At 54.2% G+C, this 26,171-nt stretch overlaps 1 protein-coding gene across 1 annotated transcript in view; it reads left to right on the top strand.

The window, feature by feature from the left end:
* The first annotated feature begins 8,963 nt into the window (after positions 1–8,963).
* Positions 8,964–26,171, top strand: part of EFCAB13 (EF-hand calcium binding domain 13) — a 56,355-nt gene continuing 39,147 nt past the window's right edge. The window contains exons 1-5 of the mRNA XM_074978710.1: positions 8,964–8,995; positions 9,868–10,077; positions 13,028–13,106; positions 14,531–14,682; positions 15,547–15,632. Coding sequence (XP_074834811.1) covers positions 8,964–8,995; positions 9,868–10,077; positions 13,028–13,106; positions 14,531–14,682; positions 15,547–15,632 — 559 coding nt within the window. The remainder of the gene's footprint in view (positions 8,996–9,867; positions 10,078–13,027; positions 13,107–14,530; positions 14,683–15,546; positions 15,633–26,171) is intronic.

Below are 26,171 nucleotides of genomic sequence, written 5' to 3'. Positions count from 1 at the left end.
CCCCTTTAGCTGCAGAAGCCTTGGGAGGCTGTCACTTATCTGACCAGCAGATAGATAGTGAAAAGCACTCAAAAATCATGGTGCTGTAGGTCCCATACTTACACCTCTGTAATCCTTTATTCTCTTTCTCCTTTGTTATGCCAAATTGGGGCTGGTCTGTCTGGGTGACACCAGCTCTCGCAAGAGTAGTGTGAACTTAATTTACACTTGCAAGGGAGAGAAACAATAAGTTTCGACTAATGGACATTCCTTTTATTAGGGTAAATATTTTCCCACCTAGGATGTTAGTGTGTGTGCATCAAGGTATTAGTAGGGGCTAAGAGCCATGTCTGTCACAGCTTCTCTGTCTGCTGTGAGCCTAATCGTTGTATATGTTCCCAGAGGCACATTGTAGCAGCACACCTGTGCTTTCTCATGGCTTCAAAGGCTGTGCTGGAATTTACGTTAAGTGCCCTGTTGTTTTGGCTCCCTTGTATTCCCAGCAATGCTGGTCTGAGAGGGGGCTGGCTGTCTGGCTACAACCCCCAAGGGCACACGTACCCCTGCTCGAGAAATGTTAGAGGCATTAACAGCAGCAACGTTTCAAAGCTGAGATTCTGGCAGAGAACCAGCAGCAGCTGCTGATAGGGGCCTGTGGATATTGCCACCAGCAGCCAGAGCAAGCCAAGGGAGGATAAAACCTTAGGTCTAGCTGCACCCAGGCACATTTACCGTGGGTTTCTGTGCAACCACAGTGAAATGGTGATGGATGTGAGGGGATGCTGAGGCCATGTTATGTATTGCGTTCCCCTTCTTCTTGCACGTGTAACTCATCGTTGAGGTGTAACCCACACACCTGTCTGTGGTTCACTGCCCCATGTAGTGGTACCTAGACCACTTCACAGAGAAAGAATGTGTCCTCTACAGCCTAAGCTGAGAGCCAGCTGGCCTTTAGCTCATGCTGTAGAGGCACCTGCACTAAGCCCCAGAGGCCCCAGGCGTGAGTCTGCCTGTGGGCAGTTAAAGAAGCACAAACGAGTGTTCTGACTCAGTGTTACTGGCTATGTCTACACTAGCCCCAAACTTCGAAATGGCCATGTAAATGGCCATTTCCAAGTTTACTAATGAAGCCCTGAAATACATCTTCAGCGCCTTTGCGGGCGGCCACAGCACTTCGAAATTGACGCAGCTCGCCGCCACGCGGCTCATCCCGATGGGGCTCCTTTTCAAAAGGACCCTGCCTACTTTGAAGTCCCCTCGTTCCTGTGAGCGGATGGGAATAAGGGGACTTCAAAGTAGGCGGGGTCCTTTTGAAAAGGAGCCCCATTGGGATGAGCCGCGCGGCGGCAAGGCACTTCAATTTCAAAGTGCCGCGGCCGCCCGCATGCTAATGAGGCGTTGAATATGTATTTCAGCGCTTCATTAGTAGACTTCAAAATGGCCATTTACATGGCCATTTCGAAGTCTGGGGCTAGTGTAGACATGGCCACTGTCTGAAACCCCAGCATGCCAGCCTCAACTGTCAGTTCAGAAGGAGAGTACTGGGCAGACACTCAGGAAACAATCACGGAATGTACACTGAACCAGTGTAAGTAGCATTTGGGATAGTTACACAGCCCTTCGGAGCAGCAGCTACCAGGCAGGGCAGTGATTTGTCTTTCCACAGCTTGTCTCACTTAGTTACTCTGGCATCTAGCTCAGGGCCAGGTTTCAGCACAAGATCACCCTGTCTCTGTTTTGCAAACCACTCTCCTGGGCATGATTCCCGGGCTCGTGCATGGCCAGGCCATGGGGCAGGTGCCACCAGAACTTTTCAGCGCCAGAGAAGAGTGGCAGGCTCTGTTGTTTTTCCAGATACATCAGAAGCTCGTCAGCAAAGCAGCCAAGCCAGCCCTGAAGCCAACAGAGTCCCAGCCTGTAGGTTAGCAGCTGACTGGGCTCCTCACTTGCTAGTGAAACAAACCCATAGTCTGAATCAAAGCAGAATAGGGACCTACCCTACGCAGCCAGCATGATTCTTGATCCTGTGCCAATCAGCCGCCATGGCCACAGATGCTCACTGTAACACCTATAATTAACATTTCTCCACCCCAAGCTCTGCTGGGTGGTTCCCTGATAATGAACACATGGAATCTGCAAGACTGCTTGTGAGTGTGCTCTGTACCACTTTGGCACCAGCTGGTCCATGAAGTAGAGTGGGTCATGGTAGATTAGCTGGGTTATTATGGGATGGAGCCATGCTTTTACCCTCTGCAACCCTTTGCTCCTGTCTGCTCAGTGGGCATTTCCTACACTTTGCTGGAGGCTGTTCAGGGAAGCAGCCAGTGCCCGGCCTGCAGACCTTTGCTAACAGAGGAGGCTTCCTTTTCCAAACCTGGCACAAAGGGAAAACTGATGCTTGCAACTGAGGGAGGCATTTCCTGCAGATCTAGAAGCTTGGCAGCCATCCGGTGAGGGGCTGGGCCCCTATTGTCTAGCAGATGAGACCTGGGATGAGGCCACTCAGAGAATAGTATCGGAGGGGTAGCTGTCAGAGAATAGTTTTTCTTGGGGGCCAGCGCAGTAAAACCTGGGGCATGTCCCACCATCCCCAACCTGGAGATAACATGGCCCAGCCAAGGTCTCAGCTCTCAGAGCAGCCTGCAGCTGGGAATGCAGCAGAGCTCAGCAGGAGGATACACTCCCAGGCTGGGCTGCGGGGGAGTGTGGCTGGTGTGGTGGAGGAGAGAATTCAGGCCTGATTGCCTACGAAAGGAATTGAACCTGGCCTGGGCAGTGTAGAATGACAAAGTGGAAGGGGTGAGCTCCCAGCCAGCCAGCTGTAAGGGCCTGGGGGCTTGCTCCCCAGGGCTGTTTCCATTGGGGCTGATTTTGGGTTGTGGATGTTCTTACGTTGCCAGCGGCCTGGTGTCATAAATGCCCCAAAGCTTACATACATAGATGAGCTGAAGGGGGTTGGGGGCTGTTAAGTGTCTTGCCTGAGGTAATTACGAACATCCAAAGAAGAGAAACAGTCCTTGTGATGCGTGAAATAATTGCTGTCCCTGTTCATACCGAGCCTTAATGTGTCAAATTTGAGTATGAACCCCAGTTCACAAATCTCCCCATGTAATCTGCTTTTAAAGCCTCTTTGTTGTAGGACGTATATTGTCAGGTCTTTAACAGAATAGCCCACTCCATTGAAATGCTCACTGACCGGCTTACATGTATTGGGATTCCTAATGTCTGCTCTGTGTCCATTAATTCTTTGGTGAAGTGTTTGCTGCATATACATTGTAGAGGGGCATTACTGGCACATGATAGCATATATAATGTTGGTCGAGGTACATGAGAATGAGCCCCGATCTTGTAATTAACGTGGTTAGGTCCAGTGATCATATCCCCAGAACAAAAATGTGGACAAAGTTAGAAAGGGGAATTGTTGCAAGGAAAAGTTCCAGGATTAGTATTACTGTGGTGTAGCCTGTGATTGCTAGTGAGAATCTTCCTTAGGTTAGGAGGTTGTTTATAGGAGAGGACAGGCCTGTCACCTAGGGCCTTCCAGAGTGTAGCATCATGATCTAGAATAGGTTGCAGGTTTTTAATGTGCTGCAGGGGTTTGAGCTGGGGGCTATAGATAACAAGTGGTGTTCTGTTGTTGTCCTTCTTGGGCATATCTTGAAATAACTGGTTTCTGGGTATTCCTCAGGCCCTGTCAATCTGTTTTTTAACTTCTGCCAGTGGATTTATGACTGTTTGGTAGAGATCTTGAAGTTTCTGGTCTGTCAGTGGTATCACAGCAGATAGGATTGTCTGTGAGGGCTTGAATATAAACAATGGATCATGTGGTGTGTGCTGGATGGAAGCTGGAGGCATGTAGGTAAGTGTAGCAGTCAGTGGGCTTCTGGTAGAGAAAGATGTCGATGTGGCCATCAGTAGTTTGTGCTGTGGTGTCCAGGAGATGTGTATCCCGTGTGGAACAGTCACGGCTGAGATTGATGGTGGGGTGCAAGTTGTTCAAATTTTTGTGGAATTCTTCCAGAGTCTCTTTACCCTGGGTCCAAATGATAAAGATGTCATCGATGTAGCTTAAGTAAAGGAGCCGTAATAGAGGATGGGAGCTGAGGCATCGTTGTTCTAAGTCAGCCATAAAAATGTTAGCACGCAGTGGGGCCATGCGGGTGCCCATAGCAGTGCTGCTAATCTGGAGGTATAAATTGCCCCAAATTGGAAGTAATTGTGGGTGAAAACAAAGTTACCTAGCTCAAGCACCAGAGTTGCCATAGTAACATCAGGGATGGTATTCCTGATAGCTTGTAGTCCATTTTAATGTGCAATATTGGTGTAGAGGGACTCTAAATCCATGGTGGCCACGATGGAATTGTCAGAAAGGTTTCCAATGTTTTGTCATTTCCTCAGGAAGTCAGTGGTATCTCGGAGATAGCTGGGAGTGCTGGTGGAGTAGGGTTTGAGGAGGGAGTCTATGTAACAGGACAGTCTGCTAGTAAGAGTGCCAATACCTGAAATGTTAGGGCGTTTGGGGTTTTCAGGTTTATGGATTGTAGAGGCAAATAGAATTATTCAGGTTGGAGCTCACATGGTGTGTCTGAGTGAATTTGGTCTCAAGTAGAGGTAAGGAGTCCTTTAAGTAGATGGTGTAGTTTATTTTGGAATTCTGAAGTGGGATCTGAGGAAAGAGGTCTGTAAAATGTGGTGGTGGATAGTTGTCTAGCTGCCTCCTGTTCATAGTCTGACGCATTCATGATGACAACAGCACTCCCTTTGTCAGCCAGCTTGATTATAATAGCTGGGTTATTTTTGAGACGCTGGGGCTACGTCTACACGTGAAGCCAACATCGAAATAGGCTATTTCGATGAGTAACGTCTACACGTCCTCCAGGGCTGGCAACGTCGATGTTCAACTTCGACGTTGCACGGCACCACATCGAAATAGGCGCTGCAAGGGAACGTCTACACGCCAAAGTAGCACACATCGAAATAAGGGTGCCAGGCACAGCTGCAGACAGGGTCACAGGGCGGACTCAACAGCAAGCCGCTCCCTTAAAGGGCCCCTCCCAGACACAGTTGCACTAAACAACACAAGATCCACAGAGCCGACAACTGGTTGCAGACCCTGTGCATACAGCATGGATCCCCAGCTGCCGCAGCAGCAGCCAGAAGCCCTGGGCTAAGGGCTGCTGCCCACGGTGACCATAGAGCCCCGCAGGGGCTGGAGAGAGAGCATCTCTCAACCCCTCAGCTGATGGCCGCCATGGCGGACCCCGCTATTTCGAAGTTGCGGGACGCGCAACGACTACACAGTCCCTACTTTGACATTGAACGTCGAAGTAGGGCGCTATTCCTATCCCCTCATGGGGTTAGCGACTTCGACGTCTCGCTGCCTAACGTCGAAGTTAACTTCGAAATAGCGCCCGGCACGTGTAGCCGTGACGGGCGCTATTTCGAAGTTAGTGCCGCTACTTTGAAGTAGCGTGCACGTGTAGACACGGCTTGGATAGCATAGCGTCCAGCACTGTTGAGATTGTGTTTCATTTGGTGTTGGTTGTGTATAATGTCAGTCTGTGCACGGTTGGGGAAGCACTGTATATAGAAATCTAGACTGTCACTGCGACCATCAGGGGGAGTCCTCACAGAATTCTTCCTTTGGTGTTGGAGGGGGAATCAAGCAAGTCAGGTTGATGTTCCCTGGAGTGTTGGAAGTATTCCCTTAGACAGCGATGATGAAAGAAAGCCTCGAGGTCACCACAAAACTGCATTCAGTTTGTGGAGGAGCTGAGGCAGAAAGAAAGTCCCCGAGATAAGAGAGACTCTTCAGCCAGGTTGAGTTTGTGCTGAGCAAGATCAACGGTGAGCTGGGTTGGGAAGTGTTCATGGCAATTGCCCTGGCCCCTTGGAGCCAGAGCCCAGCCCCCGATGTCTGCTTTGGGTCTTTCTGCTCAGCTGACCTCAGGAATGACACAGCTGGCTCTGTACCAGCACCCAGCTTGGCTACTGGGGCACAGGGTAAGCGTTGGGTGGGTGGGCACGGGGACAAGGGAGAGTGGCCATAAGTGCCAGCAAACCCTATCTGTTGGAAAGGCCCCTGAGGCCATGACACAGCAAGCAGTGAATAGGACAGCCCTGAGGCTGCTCTATCTTGCTCCGAAGCTTGGGCTGGTGTAAAGAGCACAGAGCCCCAGAGCTGTGCTGGATGCAGCCTGGCCAGGTGCCAGGATCTGCCCCTCTTCACTCTGTCACCTGGCACTGTGACATCAGCCCAGAACAGTGACATCAGGGAGCCAGGAGCGAGGCCAGGGCTGCACATTAATCTCCTTTACACTCACAAGAGCACAGACCGGGACTGTCAGAAGGCTCCTCTGGACCCTGGAACAGAGCCCTAGCAGCCCAGGGCCCTGCATGCAGCCAAGCTGATGTCGTTTTCATGACCTGGTGGCAGGTGAGCAGGCCTTGGGGCAGCCATGAATGCTTCCCAACCCAGCTCACCACATGCCCCTTCCCCTGCCTGGCCACCGTCCAAAGCCTAACGCTGTTGTTCAGGGGAATGGGTGCCAGGCGAAGCAGCTCCTAGACGACAGATCAGGTTTTCCCTCCTGTCCCCCTGGTAAGGTTGGTGCAAAAGTTTACATGGGGGCCAGTGGATTTGGGTGGCAGGGCCTTGTGCATTCTCCCCCGGACAGTTGAGGATCTGAGTTCAGGTCAGAATTGAGGGTGTGCTGGCAGAGCTGAGAGTGAGGAGCGCGGGCCTGGGATAGCAAGGGGCTGTGGGACAGGAGTGAGGCACAGAAGAGCTGAGGAGAGCCCAGGGCTGGGCGAGCAGGGGCTGTGTGTCGGGGTGAGGGGCATCAGCAGAGCTGGCAAGCAGGGGGTGGAAGTTGGGAGAGAGGGGCACCACCAGAGTAGGGTGAGGGGATTGCAGAGGGGCTGCGGGTCAGGGCTGAGAGGCAGAGGTGCAGCTGGGTGTGAGGAGAGTTACATGGTAACGAGTTTTCCTGCTGTCTGCTCAACTGGAGCCATTACACCGCAAGTACCCAGCTGGAGCCATTACCCAGTGGCAGCACAGGGGTTTAGTCCTATGGGGGTGGCTGGAGGCCTGGGAAGCACTCAAAGGCTGTTGGGGGCCTGATTTCTGCATTGTATAACCACCCACTGGGGGACTCAAAGCTGCGTCCTCTGGAACTTACTGCAGGCACCTCTATCGTTTGAACTAACAGCCAGCTGGCTCTCAGCTCAGGCTGGAGGAGAGACTCATTCTTTCTCTGTGTAAGTGGTCTAGGTGCCACTACATGGGAGAGTGAACCACACCTAAACATGTGGGTTACAATTGCAGTGACCTTTAGGAGCAGCCTCCTTGCTGTGGACCTGGTGGAGAAGGAACAGATGTTGGCAGCCCTGCGGGACATTTTTGCATAAATGCAGGACACAGGACTTGTCATGGAAATTCAGGACTGTCCCACAGATTGCAGGACATCTGGCAACCCTAGTCTGGCTTGATACATTTGAAATGGTTTCTTCCACTTCTGTCCTTTCCTCTTTCCTTCTTTCTGAAACTTTCACTCACTGTAGCCAGCTTTGATTTTGACACACAAAGCGCTGGCGAGCTGAGAACCCGGATGCTTTTTTCTGCTTTGAGGATGCAGAAACAAAACCTTCTGTCAATTTTGGAAACTTTCTGATCCCCTCCACCATTTCCCGAGTTGGGGAGTTCATCACCAGCTCCATTTCACCGGCACTTTCTGCTTTAGCAAATCGCTATTGTTCGGTGGAAAAAACAATTGGTCAGTAAATTCCTGCTCCTTTGGGGTATGCTCTGGTGTCAGAGGCCAGCTCTGCTGACTTCTCATACTGGGCCATTTCTGTAGAGAAGACTCAATGCAGAATAGCCCCAGTCTAGTTGAGGGGAAACTTATATTGTGGTGTTCTTATGGCAATGTTTTCATAGGGGTCTAGAACCTCAGCCCAGAAAGCCAAGTGGTGGGCATATGGCCTTTTCTCCTAGCCAGATCTCTGCCCCCCTCCCTGCTTGCAGTTTCAGGACTCAGTCCTGCAATCAGACCCCTGCACCTGTGCAGCTGATTGTGAGATTGGGCTCCCCTCTTCTGCCGGCATTTACTGCACACACCTGTCAGGAGCAGCCCACACAAGCTATGCCTGTGAGTGAGTGTGCCTGGGACTGAATGTGGCCTTAGTTTGGAATCCCTAGAGTAGGGCTACGCAAACTTTTGTATGTTGGGCCGCACTTGTGTCCCTGCATTTAGCAGCTCCCACATCCCAAACCTGTCTAATGTAATCCAAACCGACTGCAGTTTCGCTTACAGTCACGTGAAAAATAACCCTTCTGGCAAGTGTAAGATAAGTCGGTAGAATGTAAAATCTTTATTAGTGGGTATAGAAATGTGAATACACAGACATAAAAACAGTCATGTACCTCAACAGTTTTAATGAGGTGGATGAGCCTGAGACTCAGCAGCCTCGTGCTGAGCCCCCACCCCACCCTTAGGAAGTTTCACGCCCTCCCCACCACCACCAAGGCTACGTGCCCCTCACTTCGCACTCCCCTGTCCTAGAGGGCTCCAGCTGGCATCTGCCATTGAGAGCCTGGTGGTGCTGAGCAAGCATTTAAAGGGCTAGTTCTCAGTTGCAGGAAATGTGCATCGCAGTTCCAAAGTGCTCTGAATAGCTTCATGTGCATAGTCAGCACCTACACAAGGGGTAACGATCAAGAATGCAGCAGGACTGCTGTCTTGCATCCCTTCCTGTTCTCACCACAACCCTCCTCCCCTTGCATCTTTAACCCATTAGCAGGCCCAGCCCCTGCTTTCCTAGCTGTTGTTTAACCCAGGCTGAAGCTCCCACCTATTAGTGCCAGTTCACCCTTTATTTTTCTAGTTTACTCCAAGGCAACTGGCCATCCCTGGATGCTCTGATGGGCTTTGCATCACCTTAGCCCTTCCAAGTTTCTGTCTCCCTCCATTTCCCTTCAAGCTATGTGGGGAGGGTTCCCAGATTTCAAGCAGAGGTGAGTGAACTTCCTGGTTGAAGGCAGCAGGATGGAGCCAGGGATGCTCCTGGGCAGAGGTGGAACTGGCCATAGCAGGGAACTGGTGTAATAACAAAGCAAGGGGCTGGCTCTGGCTCTCAGACCCAGCTGGGACAGCACCTTGCAAGCAGCCTCCAGCCTGTCATGCCCCTCCGTGGTGAGAATACGGGAGTGGACTGTCTGGATACAGACAGACCCCCTGGTTCTCTCTGGCTTAGCTTGTGCTGCCCACCTCTGGGGTCCCCCGGAGTCCTGGCCTGGTCCCAGCAGTCCCAGAAGGGACTCTGGTGCCTGAAGCCCTTGGGCTAAGTGTGACTAGAGGGGCCTGAGTTTTGCAACAGGACCCCCTAGGCTTGCCACTGGAAACCCCCTTCTGAAGAGCTGGGATGCTCAGGGAACAGAAGAAGTGTAAGAAATTGAGTTCCCCCAGTTGCAAAACAGAAGGGGAGTGGTCCTCATCCCTGTGTTAATTAACAGAGACCTAGGCAGGGTCATTAAACATGGACCTACCATGCACCTTCTCTGGGCGGGATGTGTGTGTGGGTGCGCGCAAGTCACCACTGCCCCCTACAGGATAGAATCAAAGCAGCTGCACTGTGAGGAGATTCCCAGGTGTCTGTCCGTGAATAGAGGGCTCATGTATCAGCCTATCTCCACTGGATGGCTGCTAATCAGCGCCAGGACAGGCTGGGCCTGATCTCCCCAGGGCACGTGTCTGAGCACGCTGGCCCTGCGATGTCCTCCCGTGGCACCCCAGCAAGGCACTCGCCCTGACCTCACCGAGGCCGCCAGGCGTGGTGTCGCCGTGGGCGTGTGGACAGCCCCGGTGAGGGGGTTTTTGGCTCTTGCAGATTGAAATCAGCCGGGGAGCAGGCTGAGGAGGAGATGGAGCTCTGGGAGCCACTGGACCCGCAGGTCCTGCCGCAGACACCTCTGTCCTCCGTGATGCAGGCATGGCAGCAGCCCTCCAACCACGGCGCTGCCACAGGGAAGGAGGAGGCACCGTTCTCCCCAGCTGCAGAGGTGTGGCGGCAGCCCCGAGGCTCTTGCCCACAAGCGAAGTAAGTGGTACAAGTGCCTGATGCAGCTCTATCCCTTTGTGGGCCTGGGTTGCCATGGAGGCCCTTTCTCCAGTGACGTGGCTGTCAGCAGCCCAGCCCTCGGTCTGGGGGCATGATCCACAGGACCGTGATCCATCAAGCCTGGGAGAAGCTGGGGGTGAAACACCAACGAGATTCCTTGGGGGTCAAGTTGGGGCCTAGCTCCAGGAGGTCCCACTGCTACATCCTGCCCAGGAAGCACACAGGATCACAGGATCACAGAATCACAGAATCACAGGATCACAGGATCACAGAATCACAGGATCACAGGATCACAGGGCTGGAAGGGACCTCAGGAGGTCATCTAGTCCAGCCCCCTGCTTCAAGCAGGATCAACCCCCACTAAGTCATCCCAGCCAGGACCTTGTCCAGCCAGGACTTAAAAACCTCAAGGGATGGAGAATCCACCACCTCTCTAAGCAGCACATTCCAATGCTTCACCACCCGCCTGGTGAAGAAGTTTTTCCTAATATCTAACCTACACCTCTCCCTCTTCAACTTCTGACCATTAATCCTTGTTTTGCCATCTGACACCACTGAGAACAATTTCTCACCCTCCTCTTAGAGCTCCCCAGGTGTGGTCCCACCTCCAGCAGCTGGGGTGATGTGCAGGCAGCTACAGACCTGCATGGGGAATGGCCTCTGAAGCCAGTAGGGCTTCCCTGTCCTTGAGGCGTGGCAGCCCCAAGTGGAGGGTAACCGGGCTCCCCTCCTGGCCTCCAGATCTCTCTCATTTGCAAGCTGCATCTGGCTCGCTGGGGCAGTGACGGCCCTTCCCTCTGGGGCTCAGCCACAGACCTGCGCAAGCCAGGACTGCCTATGCCCAGCCATCTGTGGGGTGAGAACCGGGGGCCCTGTCCTGAGCACTAGGACCCTCCCGCTGCCACCACAGACCTAAAGCTGTGAGATGTATGCCTCAGACTGGAGCCCCAAGACACCTGTCTGCGACTGATCTAGTATTTGATCAGTCTGGCCTCCTCCCTCGTTCCCAGCTCCTCCTTCCTGCACTGCCACCACCGCACACCCATCGCCTGGCTGCTCACACCTCCCTGCACTGCCACCACCGCACGCCCGTCGCCTGGCTGCTCACACCTCCCTGCACTGCCACCACCGCACGCCCATTGCCTGGCTGCTCACACCTCCCTGCTCATACCTGCCTGCACTGCCACCGCTGCACACCTGTCGCCTGGCTGCTTGCACCTCCCTGCACTGCCACCACTGCATGCCCGTTGCCTGGCTACTCACACCTCCCTGCACTGCCACCACCGCACGCCCGTCGCCTGGCTGCTCACACCTCCCTGCACTGCCACCACTGCACGCCCATTGCCTGGCTGCTCGCACCTCCCTGCACTGTCACCACCACACGCCCGTCGCCTGGCTGCTCGCACCTCCCTGCACTGCCACTGCTGCACACCTGTCGCCTGGCTGCTCACACCTCCCTGCTCACACCTCCCTGCACTGCCACCACTGCATGCCTGTCACCTGGCTGCTCACACCTCCCTGCACTGCCACCGCCGCACACCTGGCTGCTCACACCTCCCTGCTCACACCTCCCTGCACTGCCACCGCTGCATGCCCGTCGCCTGGCTGCTCACACCTCCCTGCTCACACCTCCCTGCACTGCCACCACTGCACGCCCGTCGCCTGGCTGCTCACACCTCCCTGCACTGCCACGGCCGCACGCCTGTCACCTGACTGCTCACACCTCCCTGCACTGCCACCGCTGCACGCCCGTCGCCTGGCTGCTCACATCTCCCTGCTCACACCTCCCTGCACTGCCACCACTGCATGCCCGTCGCCTGGCTGCTCACACCTCCCTGCTCACACCTCCCCGCACTGCCACCACTGCACACCTGTTGCCTGGCTGCTCACACCTCCCTGCTCACACCTCCCTGCACTGCCACCACTGCACGCCCGTCGCCTGGCTGCTCACACCTCCCTGCTCACACCTCCCTGCACTGCCACCACTGCACGCCCGTCACCTGGCTGCTCACACCTCCCTGCTCACACCTCCCTGCACTGCCACCACTGCATGCCCGTCGCCTGGCTGCTCACACCTCCCTGCACTGCCACCGCTGCACACCCATCGCCTGGCTGCTCACACCTCCCTGCTCACACCTCCCTGCACTGCCACCACTGCACGCCCGTCGCCTGGCTCCTCACACCTCCCTGCTCACACCTCCCTGCACTGCCACCACTGCATGCCCGTCGCCTGGCTGCTCACACCTCCCTGCACTGCCACCGCTGCACGCCCATCGCCTGGCTGCTCACACCTCCCTGCTCACACCTCCCCGCACTGCCACCACTGCACACCTGTTGCCTGGCTGCTCGCAGCTATGAGTCTGCGGCATCCTCCCTGGTTGCCGTGCTGCACAATGCCCAGCAAGCCAGCTTGCTCCCAGGGCCATGTGACAGCTGGCGCCCAGGAGTGGGGAAGAGGGTCTGGGAGAGGACGGGATGACAGCAGCAGAAACTGGAGTGTCCAGTGAATTCCCTGGGCCTGATTCAGCCATCACTTAGCTCCAGGTGATCCCATTGGCTTTGCCCCAGTGTCCATGCCAAGGCTCAGGCTTGTGCCCCACATCTTTCCACAGGACAGTGTGCTCTCCTGGCCTGGCCTAGTCAGGGGACACAGGCAGCAGCTGCTGCTTGTTCCAGGCCAGGCTGCTCAGGTCCAGAGCTGGATCCCTAGTGATGTTCCCCCACAGCTGAGGAGTTGTAGTGGGGTTCGGTCTCCTGGACAGACAGTCGCAAGTCAGGGTCTGGAGCTCAGCTGGGACCCAGACTCACCCAAGGTGCAGCAAGGCCCAGTCCAGCCTTCCAGCAGGGGCCCAGCTCAGGCAGAAAGCAGCCAGCCTGGGAGGCGGAGGATAGCGCCCAGGCCTCACACTGGTGTGTCTCTGTAATTCAGGCGGGATTCTGCGCAGGCCTGTCCAGTGCGGCATGTGAGACGCAGGCAGTACGTCCCAAAGGCAGATAAAGCCACGGAGGTGAGATCCTCAGAGCTGGTACATGCATGTACTCGCATGAACCCATGTGCACATTCACAGACATGCACGTGGGCACATACACATTCCCAGAGCAAGGCATTCACGCTTCCAGGGACATGCCCATGGCTCATGTAAGCATGCACACACAAACTGCCGTGAGCATGACACCACTGCTCCCACGGGTGTGCATGCACACTATTGCACGGATTGGGACCCATGCACTCACTCACAAACACATGGTGAAACTGGCCATCAAAAGGCTGGAAGTGAGTTTCCCTCAGTGCTCAAGGAGCCCAGCCTGTTCATTTTGCTTCCTGCCTTTGTATATTCCCTTCCCTGCAGGACTCTCCCCACTTCCTCCATAACCACCACACTGGTTTTTCACCAGGAGCACTATGTCACGGAGGGTGGGATTTTTATTCTTCACTGAAATAATACCAGTGTAAACCCTTGTGTGGATGCAGTTGCACTGGTGAACAGAGGCCTTGTACTGGTGAACGGGGGCCTTGCATTGGCAAATGGGAGCCATTCACTGGGGAACAGGGACCTTTTACTGGTGAATGGGCAGACCCCAGGCAATTCAAGAGATCCAGGTCGTAATGCCCACTCCCAGCCTCTGGCAAACAGAGGCACCATCCCTGCTCCCCCTGGCTAGTAGCCACTGATGGACCTATCCTCTATGAAATTATCTAATTGTTTTGAACCCTGTTGTAGTCTTAGCCTTCACAATGTCATCTGTGTTCCACATATGGACTGCACTCTGTGTAGAAATATTTCCTTTTGTTTATTTTAAACCTGTTAATTTTTAAGCCTGTTAATTTCCTCGGGTGGCCCCTTAGTTCTCATGTTCGGAGAAGGAGTAAATAACACTTTCTTATTTACTTTCCAAACACCAGACCCCATCACATCTCCCCTCATTCATCTCTTTTTCAAGCTGCAATGTCCCAGTCTTCTTAATCTTTTAGGGCAGCTGTTCCTTGCCCCAAATCATTTCTGTTGCCCTTTTCTGAACCTTTTCCAATTTCAATGTAGCTTTTTCTGACATAAGGCCTCTGCGCATATGATGCGGGTGTGCCATAGATTTACACAGCTGCAGTACAACAGTCTCTGTCTTCTCTGTCTCTTTCATAATGATTCCTAAGATTCTGTTTGGTTTCTGACTCCTGCTGCTGCACACTGAGGGGGCATTTTCAGAGAACTATCTACAGAAGCTCCAAGATGTCTCTGGGGTGGTTACAGCTCCATTAGTCCCCATCGTTTTCAGGGTATAGTGGGATGTTGTTTTCCAATGGGCATCACTTTGCGTTTATCAGCATTGCATTAAATCTTGTTGCCCACTCCCCCAGTTTTGGGAGGTCCTTCTGTAGCTCTGCTTGGGCCTGAACTAGCTTGAGTAGTTTTCACCCGGATGTTGCGGGCCCTAGATCACCCCCTCCTTTGAGAGGATGCTGAAGCAGAGGGCAGCGAGCAGCAGGAAGAAGAAGAGCCAGGACAGGGGGTATGGACGGACTCGGCCGAGGAGGAGCACGGCCTGTTCACCCAGCTATCCCAAGCAGAGCTTCTCCCAGGCGCCCAGGTACTCAACCGCATGTGTCCATCCCCCCTCCTGAGGCAGGAGACCCTGTCTCTGTGCCCGGTGGGAATGTCTCCTGCGCTCAGTGCCAGGGCTGCAGAGTGGCAGGAGCGTCCCCAGTGAGGTGGGGTGGGTAGCCCAGGGAAACGAGAGGGCCCAGTGCCAATGGTTCAAAGGCAGCTTAGCCAGAAGCGGTGTAAGCGGTGGCTCAGATGCTGTGTGTTGGGGGCCCAGTGGGCAGAGACAGAGAGACCACACAGCCGTTTGCCAGCCTCCGTGTGCTGTGGGGCTTGACCCTGCGCCTTGCCAAGGAGAAAGTGCCAGTGGCTCGGAGCAGAGCCTGTTGATGGGGCATCTGTCCAGCTCTCTCCTGGCCCCAGCAGGGGAGCTGAGGGTGGGCCCTGGAGCTGGAATTTCCATCAGTCTCCTTCCTGTCCAATCCCCTTTGCACCAATCACCGACAGCAGAGAGCAGGAAGTGGGTGGGGATCAACACACACGTAACCATTACTTTGTCCTGGGGGGTCCACACCTGCTCCACCCCATGGCCCTGCTTTGATCTGCCCCTGCTTCCCACCTCCACTCCACTCCCTCCCTGAGGCTCTCTACCCTCTCCCCAGCCCCTTGCCAAGCTGATTGGTGGCACTGTTGAACAGCAGGGGCTGACGGGTGCTGAGCAGCTCCTGTTTTGTTTTGTTTTCCCTGAGGGTGTTCCAGCCCCAGAGCAGCCAGAGTCGGCACCTGTGGCACCAGGCATTTGTCCCCCGGCTGTGTGCCCCACAGAGCCAAGGGGGTCTGAGAGTTGAGTCACCAGGACTGTTTGTCACCCATGACCCCACAACACTCTGCGCATCTGGTTCTTTGACAGGAGGAGTAAAGTCTTAAACAACCTCTACATGAATCTCTACGAGGAGGTGGGCGAAGATGGGCCTTGGGCTGTACAGAGAGTCGAAGGTAACCCCCATTCATAAGAACAGCCATATTGGGTCAGACCAAAGGTCCATCCAGCCCAGAATCCTGTGGCCAGTGCTAGGTGCCCCAGAGGGAGGGGACCGAAGAAGTAACGATCAAGCGATCTCTCGCCTGCCGGCAATCTCCAGCTTCTGACAACCAGAGGCCAGAGACACCATTCCTCACCCATCCTGGCACACAGGCTCAGGCACCCGCTCAAACCCCAAAATAAGAACATAAGAATGGCCATACTGGGTCAGACCAAAGGTCCATCCAGCCCAGTATCCCGTCTGCCGACAGTGGCCAATGCCAGGTGCCCCAGAGAAGGAGAACAGAAGACAACGATCAAGTGATTTATCTCCTGCCATCCATCTCCTGCCCTTGTACTGAAGGCTAGGGCACCATACTTTACCCCTGGCTAATAGCCATTTATGGACCTAACCTGCAAAAATTTATCGAGCTCTTTTTTAAACCCTAATAGAGTCCTGGCCTTCACAGCCTCTTCTGGCAAGCAGTTCCACAGGTTGACTGTGAGCTGTGTGAAGAAAAATTTCCTTTTATTAGTTTTGAACCTACTACCCATCAATTTCATTTGGTGTCCCCTAGTTCTTGTATTATGGAAAAAGGTAAATAATTTTTCTATATTCACTTTCTCCACACCATTCATGATTTTATATACCTCTATCATATAGCCCCTCAATCGCCTCTTTTCCAGACTGAGAAGTCCCAGTCTCTCTAGCGTCTCCCCATATGGGACCCGTTCCAAACCCCTAATCATCTTAGTTGCCCTTTTCTGAACCTTTTCTAATGCCAATATATCTTTTTTGAGGTGAGGCTCAAAAAAGTACTCAGTACTCAAGATGTGGGCGTACCATAGTTTTATATAGGGGAAGTATGATATCTTTTGTCTTATTATCGATCCCTTTTTTAATAATTCCTAACATCCTATTTGCTTTACTAACTGCCGCTGCACACTGCGTGGATGTCTTCAGAGAACTATCCACTATAACTCCAAGATCCCTTTCCTGATCTGTCGTAGCTAAATTTGACCCCATCATGTTGTACGTGTAATTTGGGTTATTTTTTCCAATGTGCATTACCTTACACTTACCCACATTAAATTTCATTTGCCATTTTGCTGCCCAATCACTCAGTTTGCTGAGATCTTTTTGTAGTTCTTCACAATCCCTTTTGGTTTTGACTGTCCTGAAGAACTTGGTGTCATCTGCAAACTTTGCCACCTCACTGCTTACCTCATTTTCTAGATCATTGATGAACAAGTTGAACAGGATCGGTCCCAGGACTGACCCCTGGGGAACACCACTAGTTACCCCGCTCCATTGTGAAAATTTACCATTCATTCCAACCCTTTGTTTTCTGTCTGTTAACCAATTCCCGATCCATGAAAGGATCTTTCCTCCTATCCCATGACCGCCTAATTTACATAAAAGCCTTTGGTGTGGGACCGTGTCAAAGGCTTTCTGGAAATCTAGGTATGTTATGTCCACTGGGTGCCCCTTGTCCGCATGTTTATTAACCCCTTCAAAGAATTCTAATAGATTAGTTAGACACGACTTCCCTCTGCAGAAACCATGCTGACTTTTGTCTAACAATTTGTGCTCTTCTACGTGCCTTGCAATTTTATTCTTTACTATTGTTTCTACTAATTTGCCTAGTACTGATGTTAAACTTATCAGTCTATAATTGCCAGGGTCTCCTCTAGAGCCTTTTTTAAATATTGGCGTTATATTGGCCATCTTCCAGTCATTGGGTACGGAAGCAGATTTAAAGGATAGGTTACAAACCACTGTTAATAACTCCGCAATTTCACATTTGAGTTCTTTCAGAACCCTTGGGTGAATACCGTCTGGTCCTGGAGACTTGTTACTATTCAGCTTATCAATTAACTCCAAAACCTCCTCTAATGTCACTTCAATCTGGGAGAGTTCCTCAGATTTGTCACCTAAAAAGGCTGGCTCAGATTTAGGAATCTCTGTAACATCCTCAGCCGTGAAGACTGAAGCAAAGAAATCATTTAATCGCTCCCCAATGGCACTGTCTTCCTTGATCGCTCCTCTTATATCTTTATCGTCCAAGGGCCCCACTGCTTTTTTAGCGGGCTTCCTGCTTCTAATGTATTTAAAAAACATTTTACTATCATTTTTTGAATTTTTGGCTAGCTGTTTCTCAAAATCTTTTTTGGCTTTTCTTACTACATTATGGCTACGTCTACACGTGCACCCTACATCGAAGTAGCTTATTTCGATGTTGCAACATCGAAATAGGCTATTTCGATGAATAACGTCTACACGTCCTCCAGGGCCGGCAACGTCGATGTTCAACTTCGACGTTGTGCAGCCCGACATCGAAATAGGCGCAGCGAGGGAACGTCTACACCTCAAAGTAGCACACATCGAAATAGGGATGCCAGGCACAGCTGCAGACAGGGTCAACGGGCGGACTAGCGCTTCCGGGGCAACAGCTAGCCGCTCCCTTAAAGGGCCCCTCCCACATACACTCAGCCTGCACAGCACGCGGTCTGACGAGCCATATAGGCACACAGACCCCGAGCGCCGCAGTCATGGACCCCCAGCAGCAGCAGCAGCAGCAGCAGCTAGAGGTCCACCCAGCCCTCCCGGCAGAAACAGGGCTTGCCCTGGCTCTTGTCATGTTGGGGGCAGCTGAGCACCTTCTTGCCCCAGGGGAGGACATGCCCCCAGGGCAGCAGGGCTCAGCCCCTACCCTTGCAGCACCCCGCTCCACCCCCTGCCTCACACGCCGGCGGCTGTGGAGCTACCCCACCAGCACCGACTGGTGGGAGCGGCTGGTGCTTGGGGAGTGGGACGACGAGCACTGGGTCCGCCACTTCAGGATGACCCGACAGACATTCCTGGAGCTGTGCCAGTGGCTCACCCCCGCACTCAGGCACCGGGACACTGCCATGCGGCGTGCCCTCACAGTGCAGAAGCGGGTCGGCATCGCTGTCTGGAAGCTGGCCACTCCGGACAGCTACCGATCCGTGGGGCAGCAGTTTGGCGTCGGAAAGGCCACCGTCGGGGCTGTCTTCATGGAGGTAAGAGAACCCACAGGGGGAGGCCAGGGCAGGCCAGGGGGGCCAGGGCAGAGCAGGGGGGCCAGGGCAGGGCAGGGCAGGGCAGAGCAGGCCAGGGGGGCCAGAGCAGAGCAGGCCAGGGGGGCCAGGGCAGGGCAGAGCAGGGCAGGGGGGCCAGGGCAGGGCAGGGGAGGATAGGGGAGCTAGGGCAGGGCAGGGCAGGGCAGAGCAGGCCAGGGGGGCCAGGGCAGAGCAGGGCAGGGCCATGCACACCCTGCTGACCCCTCATTGGGGCTGTCCCATGTGCTTTCTCTGCAGGTCGTGCGTGCCATCAACTCCATGCTCCTGCACAGGCTCGTGAGGCTGGGGGACCCACAGGCCACTGTCGCCGCCTTTGCCACCCTGGACTTCCCCAACTGCTTCGGGGCTCTGGATGGGACTCACATCCCCATCCGCGCCCCGGACCACAGTGGAGGCCGATACCTCAACCGGAAGGGCTACCATTCAGTCGTCCTGCAGGCCTTGGTGGACAGCCGGGGACGGTTCCAGGACATTTACGTGGGCTGGCCTGGCAGCACCCACGACGCCCGGGTGTTCCGGAACTCGGGCCTGTGCCGCTGGCTGGAGGCGGGGACCTACATCCCCCAGCGGGACATCCCTCTGGGGGACACCACCATGCCCTTCTGCATCATCGCGGATGCGGCCTACCCCCTCCGGCCGTGGCTCATGCGCCCCTACACGGGCCACCTCTCCGCCAGCCAGGAGCGCTTCAACGGGCGCCTGAACCGTGCGCGCCAGGTGGTGGAGCGCTCATTTGGCCGCCTCAAGGGACGATGGCGATGTCTCCTCACCCGCCTGGATGCCAGCCCCAACAACATCCCCCAGATTGTGGGTGCCTGCTGCGCCCTGCACAACCTCGTGGAGAGCAAGGGGGAGAGCTTTCTTCAGGGCTGGGCCGCCGAGGCCGGCAGGGCACACCTCCAGCCACCTGCTGCCCCCAGTCGGCAGGTGGACCCAGAGGGGACCCGGGTCCGGGAGGCCCTGCGGGCCCACTTCGACGACCAGGCCGCGGGGTGAACTGTGCCCAGGCCCCCTACTGCCCGCCCCTTCCTCCCCCACACTCCTGCCCCAACGCCCACACCATGGAGCACCCCACCGCCCCCCCCCCAACTTGTCCAGGAGAAATGACAGCACGAACTTGTGGGTGAATGTAAATGTTTTTTTTGTCCTCACAAATTTTTTTTTTTTTTTTAAATAAAAAAATATATATATGTGAGACAGAAACCAAAAAGGAGGGACAAACATTCAACAAAACCAAGATGGGCACAAATAAAACTATGTACAACAATAAAAATGAAAGCACTGTGCGCCATCAAAAGAAAAACAAAAAGCAGGGAGGAGAACGGGGAGAACTATGTACAGGGGGGGACGGGGCAAACAGGGGAAACACCCAGACCACCCACTCAGTCCCCAAAGTCTGTCCAACAAGGGGGGGGGGCCACGTCCCGGGCCCCTCGCCCCTACAGCCCAGCAGTGGGCGTGCCCGGCCGGGAGCTCCGCCGGGCCTGCAGTCTGGTGCGCGGCTGGGTGGGAGTGGGCTCCACCGGAAGGTAGCGGCGCCGGCGAGTCGCGGGTGGCTCCAGGGGTCCCTCGGCGCGGTGGCCCTCGCGGGGAGGTGGTGGGGCGATGGCGGACGGCCCGGCGACGGCTGGAGCAGCCGGTGGTGGGGCTGCAGGAGCGGGCATGGCAGGCGGTGGCGCGGCCGGCGTGGCATGGGGGGCCAGGGAATCAATCAGCCGATTGATGGTATCCAGAAAGGCCCCCCATGCCTCTCTGCGCCAGGCCAGCGCCTGCTCCTGCAGCCGGAGGTGCTGCTCCGACACCTCCAGCTGCCGGCGGTGGATGGCCAGCAGCTGGGGGTCTGTGGCCGCCGCCGGTAGCAGGCGCGGGGTCTGCCGTCTGGCCCTCCGCATGGCCGGTCGTTCCTCGGCCGAGGGGCTGCCCTGGAGCGAGGGTTCCGGAGGGGTCTCCGGGACGACCGATGCCTCGCCGGCGCTCTCTTCCGGTCCTTCGGATGGTGCAGGTGCAGGTGCAGGACACAGGAGAGGAGGGGGGAAAGAAGAATGGAGACAGGCGTTAGTGTGGGCCCCGAGCCGTGGCCTTTGTACCCCCCGCCCTGTGCTGCAGGTTCCCCATCCCCGTCCCCTGGGAGATGCTGCTGTGATGGATGGGGTTCAGGGGTCCCCCTGCCCTGCAGCCCGTCCCCTGGTGGGAGCGACTCTCACTTCACCCCACAGGGTCTGAGAGCAGGAGAGGTTTCTTAGGCCACAGATGCCCAGTTTCTCCCAGGAGTGACAGCACCAGCTGTCGGAAGAGACAGTCCTTCCAACCCGTCGTGGGGAGAAGACCCCAAGGGGGGCCCCTCTGGGATGCAGCTTTCCCCCTCCTCTGGCTGGCTGCCTTCCAGCTCTCCCTTCCCCTAGCCTCTACCTGTGGCCCCCGCCCTCGCCCCCCAATTCCAAGCCAGGTCGGCTCCTCCCTCCTGTTTGTTCAGGGCAGAGGTGTCACCTGCCAGCTGTAGCGCCAGGATCCTCCTTTGGCCCTGGGAGCTCCTCGGCTCAGGTGGCTCATATGTAGCCTGAGTCTCCCTTTGGCACTCCCCCCACTCCATCGCATGCTGCTGCTGCGGGGTGTCCGACCCCCTCCGCCCGGGGGCCCCTCGAGGTTCCGCTCCCCCCTGGCCCGGGGATGGGGCATGGCACTGTCATGCAGGGTGGCGGGGGGCAGGGGCTGATGGCTGCAGTGCTGTGAGGGCCATGGCCCTGGTGTCCTTGGGGCCATGGCCATGTGAGCGTGTGGGGGGTCCTGGACACATCTCTGTTCCCCCCGCCCCTCAAGCCCCGGGGTGCCCACCAGAGAGGGGTACCTACCTGTGGGTCCGCTCCCACGGTCCGGAGATCCCCGGGGGTCGGAGGCCCTGCTGCTGCTCCGGGATGGCAGGAGGAGGATCTGCAGGCTGGAATCGGTGGAGGAGGAGCCCCCCTCCTCCTCCTCCTCCTGCCGCGATGTCCCGGGGATGGCCTCCGGGGGGGGCCCCCGGGGTGCGGGGCTTACCTCCGGGGCGGAGCCCGGCTGCAGGGCCTGCTCGGGCTCGTCAGCCGAGGTGTCAAGGGTGGCCAGAGGGGAGGAGGTGTGCCGGGAGCCCAGGATGTCCCTGAGCTCCCTGTAAAAGGGGCAAGTGACGGGGGCGGCCCCAGATCGGCTGGCCGCATCCCGGGCCCGGGCCTAACCCTGCCGCAGCTCCTTGACCTTACTCCGGACATGGTCCGGAGTGCGGGCAGGGTGACCCCGGGCAGCCAGGCCATCGGCCAGCCGAGCGAACGCATCCGCGTTCCGCCTCTTGCTCCCCATTACCTGGAGCACCTCCTCCTCGCTCCAGAGCCCCAGCAGGTCCCGCATCTCGGCCTCCGTCCAAGAGGGGCCCCGCTGCCGCTTCCCAGACTGCGTGGCCCTCTGGCTGCCCTGGCTGCTGTGGCTCCTCTTGGGGGGGGTCCCCTGGGGGCGCTGGGGGGGCTGCTGGGCAGCCATGGCTGCTGTCAGGGGCTGAGGGCTGTGCAGGCTCGCCGCCGCCTGTGCAGGCAGGAGCCTGCACGTTGCCTCAGCCTCCTGCAGTCAGGGCGGGGGAGGGGACCTTTAAGGGGCCGCTCCACGCGGCCACCAGTGAGCTGCGGGGCTGGAGAGAGCGTCTCTCAACCCCCCAGCTGATGGCCGCCATGGAGGACCCGTCAATTTCGACGTTGCGGGACGCAGATCGTCTACACTGTCCCTACTTCGACGTTGAACGTCGAAGTAGGGCACTATTCCTATCTCCTCATGAGGTTAGCGACTTCGACGTCTCGCCGCCTAACGTCGAAGTTAACTTCGAAATAGCGCCCGACGCGTGTAGACGTGACGGGCGCTATTTCGAAGTTAGTGCCGCTACTTCGAAGTAGCGTGCACGTGTAGACGCAGCTTATGACACTTAATTTGGGAGTGTTTATGTTCCTTTCTATTTTCCTCGCTAGGATTTGACTTCCACTTTTTAAAAGCTGCCCTTTTCTCTCTCACTGACTTTTTAACATGGCTGTTAAGCCATGGTGGTTCTTTGTTAGGTCTCTTACTGTGTTTTTTTATTTGGGGTATACATTTAAGTTGGGCCTCTAGTATGGTGTCTTTAAACAGTTTCCATGCAGCTTCCAGGGATTTTAGTTTAGTTACTCTACCTTTTAGTTTCTGTTTAACTAGCTTCCTCATTTTAGTGTAATTCCCCTTTTTGAAATTAAATGCCAGAGTGTTTGACCGCTGCGGTGTTCTTCGCAACACAGGAATATTAAAAGTTATTATATTGTGGTCACTATTTCCAAGTGGTCCAGTAACAGTTACCTCTTGGACCAGATCCTGCGTTCCAGTCAGGACTAGATCGAGAATTGACTCGCCCCTTGTGGGTTCCTGTACTAGCTGCTCCAAGAAGCAGTCATTTAAGGCATCAAGATATTTAATCTCTGAATCCTGTCCTGAGGTGACATGTACCCAATCAATATGGGGATAATTGAAATCTCCTATTATTACTGTGTTTTTTATTTTGATAGCCTCTCTAATCTCCCTTAACATTTCAGCATCACTATCACTGTCCTGGTTAGGTGGTCGGTAATATATTCCTAATGCCATATTCATATTAGAGGAATGAATTGTTATCCATAATGATTCTATGGAACATTTTGATTTCTTTAGGATTTTTGCTTCATTTGATTCTATATTATCCTTCACACATAGTACCACTCCGCCACCCGCACGACCTGTTCTGTCTTTCTGATATAATTTATATCCCAGTATGATAGTGTCCCACTGATTGTCCTCATTCCACCATGTTTCTCTGATGCCTGTTATGTCAACTTCCTCCTTTGATATGAGGTATTCCAGTTCACCCATCTTATTAGACAGACTCCTAGCATTTGTGTAAAAGCACTTTAAAAAACTACCACTATTTATATGTCCGCCTTTCACAGACACGTTGGATTTTTTTATATGCGATTGTTTCACATCTGATCTTGCCCATATATTATTTCCCACGTTCCCTATTTGACTAACTTCTAGGGAATCCCTATCTATGGAGCCTCGTGTAAGAGAAGTCTCTGTCCGATCCACGTGCTCCCTTGCACCAATCAGCTTTCCCCCACTTCTTAGTTTAAAAACTGCTCTACGACCTTTTTAATGTTTAATGCCAGCAGTCTGGATCCACCTTGATTTAGGTGGAGCCCATCATTCCTGTATAGGCTCCCCCTACCCCAAAAGTGTCCCCAGTTCCTAATAAATCTAAACCCCTCTTCCCTACACCATTGTCTCATCCACGCATTGAGACTCTGAAGTTCTGCCTGTCTATCTGGCCCTGCGCGTGGAACTGGAAGCATTTCAGAGAATGCCACCGTAGATGTTCTGGATTTCAGTCTCTTTCCTAGTAACCTAAATTTGGCCTCCAGAACATCTCTTCTACCCTTCCCTATGTCATTGGTACCAACATGTACCACGACCACCGGCTCCTCCCCAGCACTGCCCATAAGTCGGTCTAGATGCCTCAACAGATCCGCAACCTTCGCACCAGGCAGGCAAGTCACCATACGGTTCTCCCGGTCATCACAAACCCAACTATGTATATTTCTAATGATCGAATCCCCCACTACTAAAACCTGCTTCTTCCTAACAGCTGGTGCTCCCTCCCCCGGAGAAGTATCCTCGGTGCGAGAGGATACCATAGCAAGCTCTGGAAGGAGGGTCCCAACTATGGGATGGTTTCCCTCTGCTCCCATTGACTGCTTTCCTTCCCTGAGCCTTTCATCCTCCGTAACAGCATCAGGACTGTCAGATTGGAGGTGGGACAGCCCTACTATGTCCCGAAAAGTCTCATCAACAAACACCTCTGCCTTCCTTAGCTCCTCCAGTTCAGCCACCCTGGCCTCCAAAGCATGCACTCGGTTTCTGAGGGCCAGGAGCTCCTTGCATCGAGCGCACACATATGCCACCCGCCCACAGGGTAGGTAATCAAACATATTGCACTCGACACAATAAACAGGAAAGCCCCCACTCTACTGCTGGGCTTCTGCCTCCATTTCCTACTCTAATTATATATGAGGGTTTAATTAAATGTTTCAGACAGAGGTTGTTATAAAGGATTTAAGTTTAAGGGCAATAGAAGTCACTGGCTCCCTCCAAGCTCCCCCTCTAAACTCCCTCCTGTTAGCACTCACCCTGTTCGCAAGCACCCGGTCGCAAAGCCCCTGGTCACTTACCAGCGGGGTTTAAGTACTCGACCTCCCTGATAGCTCCTCCCTCTGCCTACAGCTCAGCCAATCAGCACACGGTGTTTCAATTCAAACCTAATCAAGACTCACAGCTTGCAACTGCCTGCCTGAGCACACGGCCTTTCAAACAAACACTCAGCTCAGCACTCCAAACTCCAAACAAACAAACAAACACAAGCCCAGAACGCCCGAACACAAGCAGACACTTACCCCAAGGTGCTATAGTTTGCTCCTTCCTTCTCCTCCTCCAGGAGAGCCTCTCAAAACTCCCTCCTGTTAGCACTCACCCTGTTCACAAGCACCTCAGGAAGGCCAGTTGCAGCTGGCTGGGAAATGATGTCCTTTGTCCTCTCACCCAAAAATGCTCAGCAGAAATGCATGTGGTCTTTCACTTGTGGGGTGAAATCTTTCCGGCTTATATTAAAATCTAAATTTGGGGCTGATGGTGGAGAGGGCAGGAGGGCTGAGGGGACAACTCTGTAAATAATAAAAGTTTTGTGCCCCTGGTTCACAGGCAGTCCATGTACTCATAGGCAGCAAGTTATAGGAGCTCCATGTGTAACACAGTCTGAGTGTGACTGTGAGGACTTTGGGAGAGTTACAAAAGGCTGTCAATAGAGTGAATTAAGGTTCATTAATAACAAGCCGTTTGGTAGTACCTTAGGGTACATCTACACTACAGAGTTATTCTGGAATAGCTTATTCCGGAGTTATTATTCCAAACCAAACTATTCTGGCATAACACATCCATACTGCAGGGAAGCCCCAAAAATCAGCAAAACTTATCCTGAAATAGTGTGTCCACACACAATAGAGCCTATTTCAGATTAGATCCCCTGAAAGCATTGCTTCCAGGTGCTCTAATCCAAAATACTATGGCTACACAGCAGAACTATTTGGAATAAGCTAGTCCGGAATAATTTATTTCAAAATGTCAAGTACTCCAGTCAAAAGACAAGAAACAAAAAGAGCTGTGAGGCAGAGTTTGAGGGGCATCACAGAAACTTGGTGGAATGAGCATAGTCAATGGAACACAGCTCTGTCCTTCCAATATACTTTGTACCCTAATATTACTGTGTCTCACTGACTGTAGCATAGAGCCTCAATGGGTAGTAATTCCGTGCTCTAATTATAACAAGATAGCACTAGGGATAT

This window comes from Carettochelys insculpta, chromosome 28 (genome assembly GCF_033958435.1).
Source record: "Carettochelys insculpta isolate YL-2023 chromosome 28, ASM3395843v1, whole genome shotgun sequence".
Taxonomy (NCBI): Eukaryota; Metazoa; Chordata; order Testudines; family Carettochelyidae; genus Carettochelys; species Carettochelys insculpta.
This window is presented reverse-complemented; position numbering and strand designations above follow the sequence as displayed.